Below are 7,041 nucleotides of genomic sequence, written 5' to 3'. Positions count from 1 at the left end.
TGGCAAGTCACCCCCTCATATAATCTTTTCTAGATAGGTAATGTTTATTAGAGCAACTACAGAAGGCACAGAAGGGATGACTGGAGGGAGCAAAAGAAAGCAAGCAGAAAAAAAACACTAGGTGATTTCACTAATTTTAAGTGTGCAATATTTAAAATTCACAGTACATGAACATTACCTTGTGTTCAGACATTGGGGCAGTGCGTTCAATTGCCTGGGAAAACAAGGGTCACAAATATATTACAACACATTAGTAGAACACTTCTTGCCTTATTCAGCACGCCCTGTTCTCTTACTTGAGAACCAATCTGCCCATCTGGCAAATCTCGTCACTGATTGCCACTCATTTCCTCTTTAATTTTAAAGTTCCAAAGATTTCACTCACCTTAATCCAGGCTTCTGAAATGGTTTTCTCATATCTAACAGCTGACTTTATTACATCAAAGAGAAGAAAGACACAGTCCTGACCGCTGTTTTCTTGATTTCCTGAAGAACTACAAGTAGCAGGAGAAGAAAAATATCATTCTTCCACTTAGCAGAGAGAAACCTGTAAGAGTTGGGTTCCTGTCTACTAGCCATGTGCCTTGGAACAAGTTCACAACTTCATGTGTAAAATGGCTAATGAAGTTGTACTGCAGTCCATCTGGGACTGATGTGAATAGCCAAGAAAATACAGACACAATATATGTATGTATGTATGTATGTATGTATGTATGTATGTACACACATATATACCCACATATGATTTGAAAAAGTGTATAGTATTACATAAGTGTAATATTACTACCATTATTTATAGTTGTGTTAAGATCTACTGTCCTGGAGTCAAGATAAATGTCAGAAAACTTTCCTTGCCTACGTGAGAAAAAGGATAGTAACTGTTGATAAGCTTATACCTTGTTTGTCCTTTATTTTTCATCTTGCTTTGGGAAGCTTGCAACCGAGAAGGCAAAATACAATGCTGCAGATCCAACTTCTCCCGAAGCTCAGAAATTACCTGTGGAAATAAATATTAGCTACGTGTTCTGTTTGTGCACACTGGATAGGCACAGTCCACTCTCTCAATAGGAAAACCATGACAGTCTCCTAAAAGCCTGAGGAAGTAGAATTATTAAATGTTAGACAAGGCATTTTGAAAAAGAGAGTTGGTGAAATAGCTAATGCAAGCATAGTATGTCATGCCCTTCAAAATTCCAGAACTCCTTGAGATATTAACTGAAATAGCAAATATAACCTGTAGTAGCTTATACAGAACAATAAATCTGGCTAGTAGCTCTATTCTCTCCCCTGAATACCGTCTGGATTAATCAGCATTATCAATTAGTTTGGGGACAAAAAACAGCAATGAGAACCTATTAATTTAAATAATTTATCTACATTTAGGTTAGTCTTTGATTGTTGAGTTTCACAAGGGTATCACTGCTTCATTCTGTGGATCTAGCATCCTATTGGCGTTTGTTAGGAAATAATAGGGTACCTCAAGTGCATCCGTGGCTGTTACAGAATGAAGAATGAACTTGATTATCACAGGTAAATCGTCCAGTCTGACAGATGACAACTTACTTATCATCAATTGGCGGACCTAAACATAAAAAGCACAAAAAACTTAAATATTTTCATGTTAATACTTCGACCTAGTATTGACTTGGTAGGTAACATTAGAAAAATTACTTCTTTCACTCAGTTTTCTCACATGTAATTTAAGAAGAAAAACTCCTTTTATTTTTCTCTAAAATACTTGTTTTAATTTTTTCTAAAGCTTTAAACTGTTAATACTACTGCTTCTTCTGATAAATGGGTGTTATCATCTTACATTTTGAAACTAAATTTTCTATTGGCCAGAGGAAGATATAAAAAATTGTTACTCCTAAGGGAGCAGTTAAATATTCAGGCAATATAGGATATTTCCACTAAAACTTATTGCTTAAAACAGAGCAGCGAATTTATCATAGTATGGCATATAAAATTTACTGAAAAGAAAAAAGAGATCAAATGTCATTCAATATTGTTTCAGAAGAAAATTTTTATTACATATGATTACTCCAAGAAAATGAATGACTGACATTGGTTGTGGGAAATGAGAAAGCTAGTTCCGCTTACAGAGAGCAGAGTCCTTCTTACCTTAGACAGGAGCTTTGGGTCAAGTCGGAGGCTAGAAAGGACATCCAGGATCGGAACAGTGAGTGGTGTATTCTCTGTTAGAAGGTCACTATAAATGGTAGAAGAGAAAAGTTGTGCAACTTTTAACAGAGCTGGGCAGATAATGATCTCAAAAAATCACTCAGAGTATGAGAAGAAATGATATACTTAGTTCCCATTAAATGTCTGTTTACAGTATGTTTCATTCAAAAATTGTTTTGATTTTTAAAAATGCTCATTATAAAAAGTTCAAACAACAGAATAAAAGTAAAAAACCTTCCCTCACCAACTCCACTATTCAGAGGTTACACACTATTGAGTTTGGTACATATCCTTCCCGAGAAAAGGAAAAAGAAAACATACAATTATAACGATGTATGAGAAATATGATGGATGTACGTGCAGGACACTAAAGGAGCACAGGATAGAGAAGGACAGTGATAGATTCCAAGAGAAGGCTATACACAAGGACAAGCTGGAATTCAACAGGGCTATACCCCGAGGGAGCATCCTGCCTAAAAGTTCGAAGGCAAGAACTCACTGAACATTTCTGGAGGTAGCTTTGCAGATAGCTATAGAAAAGGAAGTATTATAAACTAAAAAATTTTAAGCTACAACTTCTAGGATAAACAAGAAATTGCATTAAAACAGAAACACTATTACGTAGGGATACTGTTCTCCTCTCCTTAATTATTACCCTACCAATTACCATTTTTCATGTAAATGACAGTAAGCAGTGACTCACAGCAACAGATCTGATGCAGCAATGTGCATTAGAATGAATCATTTAGGGATCAAAGAATGTAGGTGTTTAATTAGCTCCACGAATGATTTAGATGTGCAGTCATGACTGAGGACCCCTTGGATAGCGGAAATGCTAATGAAACAGAGGGATCGTGTTTAAGTCTCCATAAGACCAAATTTATATACCTAATCCTAAGCCAGACTTCATATACACAACAGATATATACACCTTTAAAAGTAGGTAGATGGATCTACTCAAATACATATTCATTATTAGAAAAACAAGTCAAATCTGATACCCTACTCATGGAAGGTAGGCATTACCCTCTTTTACATAAAAAGGAACATTACCACTATTCTTCATACTGCAGTGATAAGGTTACCAGAGTGGAGATTTGCTTAAGGATGGAAACAAGGTGCTTACTTACCTGAGTTCTTTCCCCACATCAGCATGCTGGGAATCCCCTAGGATCTCAGGTAGGCTAGTGATGAAGTCATGCTGAAGGTACACTGGAGCAATACTGATCAGTTGCATAATCTTGGTGGTAAGATCCTGCGGTGGAGGAGACTATTAGAATTGGAGCACATTACCCAGAATAGAGAAAGAGTTCCTACTCATGAAATGTAAAGCTAGAATTATTTTGTGTACAATATAATAATTATTCACACATGCAAACACAAAACCTAAATTCAGAGGTAAGCGACCCAAAAAATTTCACATGTGGGATGGTATATAGGCAAAAGAGTAGTGTAGATGGTATATTATCTAATCGGTCTGTTATATATTTTATTTCATTTAATCTTGACAACTCTATGGAGTTTCAATTCCCTTTTTTGAAATGTGAGATATGTACGGTTTATTACACAAGTAATAAATGGCAGATTCAAAGTTCTAGCCCCAATGAGACTCCAAAATTCATGTTCTTCTAAGTAATTATTTAGCCTTGGAATATCTGACAACAATTAGTAGAATAATTTTAAGAACTCTGAAAAAAAATGGGCCTTAAGCACTAGGATCAAAACAGATTCTACTTCACCAAGGTGCTTGATAACAAATAACATAATTATAAAAACTTCCTGAAATTTTCCTCAATATAGTAGTCCCCACTCATCTGAGGGAGATACATCCCCAGACAGCCAGTGGATGTCTGAAACCATGGATAGTATCAAACCCTACATATACTATAATTTTTCCAATATATACATATTTATGATAAAGTTTAATTTAAAAATTAAATTAATTGGCCCAGTAAGAGATTAACAATAGTTAATAATAAAAATAGAACAATTACAATGATTTGCTATAATAAAAGCTATGTGATGATGGTCTGTCTCAAAATATCTTCTTGTATTGTACTCACCTTTTCTTATGATAATGTGAGATAATAAAAAATGCCTACATGATGAGATGTAGTGAGGTGAATGACTTAGACTTTGTGATGTAATATTAGGTTACTGCTGAGCTTCTGAAAATATGTCAGAAGGAGGATCATCTGCTTTGGGTGACTCTAGACCATCAAGTCATGACAATGTTAATGGCTGGAAGTCAGGAGCAGAAAATGTCAATGGTTGGGAATATTTAATAGCTTCTGACTGAAACCATGAAAAGCAAAACTGCAGAAAAGGGGAAACTACTATATATAATCAAATTAAAACATTTGCAGTAAAGTAGGGTAGCTTGGGATCTCACTGCTTGAGAAATAAAACAGTAACTTCTGTACTTTGAAGACTAAATCTTTCCAAACATTTAATTTATTTAATAAACAATATCCAGTCATCATAATTAGGTAAATTTCTTTTTTTGGAGAAATTTAAAAGGTGAAATATCCATGAATCTCAAAATATTAAAGCTGAAAAAGTTAATGGATGAATTTAAAAATGTGAATTTTTCTGTTTAGAAATGAAAAAAAAAAAAAAGACCTTGCAAATTCCAAGTTTGGTTAAGTGTGGAAAACACACTATAAATCTAAGAGAAAGAAAAAGTCCCAAAGCCTACCTTGCCATCCACAACTCTGTCAAGCCATTTCAGTTGACTGATGATGAGTCGAGGCATGCTGATTCCATCACTGTTCACTCTGAAATGTTAGGATGAGAAGACAGGAAACTTAGCCTTTCTGACTTATACAACAAACAGCAAGCATTAATACTGCACAAAACTTTTCAGTCATTAAATTAACATTTACTGAACACTTACTATGCATTGTGCACCGTGAGAGATACATAGGTGATTTTTAAAAACAGCATGAGATATATGCTTATATATGTTGAGAAAGATGTATGTCTGGAAGAAGACACACTGAACTATTAATTATGGCACATCTGGAGAATGTTTACAGAGAAGGGAAGAAAAGTCTAGAGAGTACTTCTTAAAATAATGTAAACAATTAAAAACCATAAAAATAATAAACTTAAAAAAATTGAATAACATGAATATTTTAAAAAGGTAAAAAACAAATTCCATCAATGTGATAAGTACTGAAAAAGGTAAGCATCTACAGCTATGGAAACACAGCAGGTCAAATTAAATTATGTTTGTGAAAGTATTAAAAACCATTTATGGATGAAAAAAATGTGGGCTCAGTTATTATTATTTCCCCCCAAATGATAGTCTCTGTCTTCCTCCCAACCTACTACATCTAAAGTTTTGGACCCCATCCAGTTTCTTTTTGTGACAGCGTTCTTGGCCTTTGTTTACTACAGTCAAGTTTTCTATTCATCTTATTTTATTTAATCTATCTATCTATCTATCTATCTATCTATCTATCTATCTATCTATCTATCTATTTATCTATCTATCTAAGTGCCTACAGCGCCTGGTATTCCAAGGTCGTCTCCCATCCAAGTACTAATCAGGCCAGACCCTGCTTAGCTTCCACTGCAGTCAAATTTAACTGCTGAAAAAGACTTAGCCAGGACATAAAGCATCTAGTAAGCCATTCAGACAAAGCACAAAATTTTAAAGGTAAATCTTCAAGTTTATTATTATTGTATAATAGACACTGAAAAAACATATGAAGGAGAAAATAAAAGTAATCTATAATCCTGTCATCCAGGATGTTCACTATTAATATGCATATATATCTATGTGTATGTGTGTATGGATTTATCTTTTTTTAAAACAAAATGCTGGGCTGTACTGTAAACAGTGATTTGTAACCTAACTTTTTTTTCCAATTAATGCTTGGTGTTAAATAGTTCTCTTTAAAATTTTTAATGTCCACATGATATTCCATTGTGTGGATGTACTTAATTTACTTAACAAATCTCCTATAGTTGAACATCTCAGTTCTCAACAATTTTTTGTTATTTAAACAGTAATCTTATTCATTACTATTTTCATTCACAATTATTACCTTAGGACAGAATTAGGAGACATGGATGAGCATTAAAGGGTATGCGAAATCTAAAATTTTGATATACACAACTTACTACTCTTCAGAATGACTGAACCAATTTATATGTTTATCAGCAAGGTATGAACATGCCTGTTCATTACAAAGGAGATCTTTTGAGAGTGGAAAAATGTATTTATTGTTTTAAGTTTGTCTTTGATTATTAATGAAATTGAGCATTTTTTTAAATCTTTGATGCTCTTGTATTTCTTCTTTGTGAATTGTCTGTCCATGACCTTTATCTACTTTTCTATTAAACTGTTCATTTTTTCTTAGTCATTTTTTAAAGTAAATTTTTTTAAAAGTAAATTTTAAAAAATGGTACAGTATAAAATTGAAAAGGTAAACAACAGTATTCAGAGAATATCTGACTCCAACCAACTGGCTCCCTTCCTTGGAGACAATTACTATTATCAGTTTATTATGTATCTTTCTGGGAATATGTATTCATATAAATAGATGAAATTTCAAAGAAAGACACTCCAATAAAATTTTAGTAGTCACTTAAGAATCTGGCATCATGATAAATATGACCTTCAGAGAAACCAATGATTCTTTAGAGTAATCTTTTCAGAGAGGAACTTAAGTACACCAGGGTACTTAAAGCATTCCACAATAACTCCACTTACCTTTCAAAAAGAAATTCTGGCAACTTTTCAAATAAGGTTTTGATAATGGCAGGCTGAAAAAGCAGACATAAGGAGTTAGGAGATGGTCTCAAAATATACAACAGAAATGTATAATTAGCCACAATTCTCTCCAACAA

The 7,041-nt window shown here is 33.6% G+C and overlaps 1 protein-coding gene across 3 annotated transcripts in view; it reads right to left on the bottom strand.

Moving 5' to 3' along the window:
* The window catches only part of FANCD2 (Fanconi anemia complementation group D2), a 66,870-nt gene that overhangs the window by 49,694 nt on the left and 10,135 nt on the right, over nucleotides 1-7,041 (bottom strand). For all 3 annotated transcript variants that reach the window (XM_015593745.2, XM_006917611.3, XM_006917610.3), the window contains exons 7-14: nucleotides 6,905-6,957; nucleotides 4,880-4,958; nucleotides 3,312-3,436; nucleotides 2,122-2,209; nucleotides 1,478-1,582; nucleotides 897-997; nucleotides 386-494; nucleotides 179-214 (exon numbers count right to left, since the gene is read on the bottom strand). In XM_015593745.2, coding sequence (XP_015449231.1) covers nucleotides 179-214; nucleotides 386-494; nucleotides 897-997; nucleotides 1,478-1,582; nucleotides 2,122-2,209; nucleotides 3,312-3,436; nucleotides 4,880-4,958; nucleotides 6,905-6,957 — 696 coding nt within the window. The remainder of the gene's footprint in view (nucleotides 1-178; nucleotides 215-385; nucleotides 495-896; nucleotides 998-1,477; nucleotides 1,583-2,121; nucleotides 2,210-3,311; nucleotides 3,437-4,879; nucleotides 4,959-6,904; nucleotides 6,958-7,041) is intronic.

Source organism: Pteropus alecto, unplaced genomic scaffold (assembly GCF_000325575.1).
Source record: "Pteropus alecto unplaced genomic scaffold, ASM32557v1 scaffold75, whole genome shotgun sequence".
NCBI lineage: Eukaryota > Metazoa > Chordata > Mammalia > Chiroptera > Pteropodidae > Pteropus > Pteropus alecto.
This window is presented reverse-complemented; position numbering and strand designations above follow the sequence as displayed.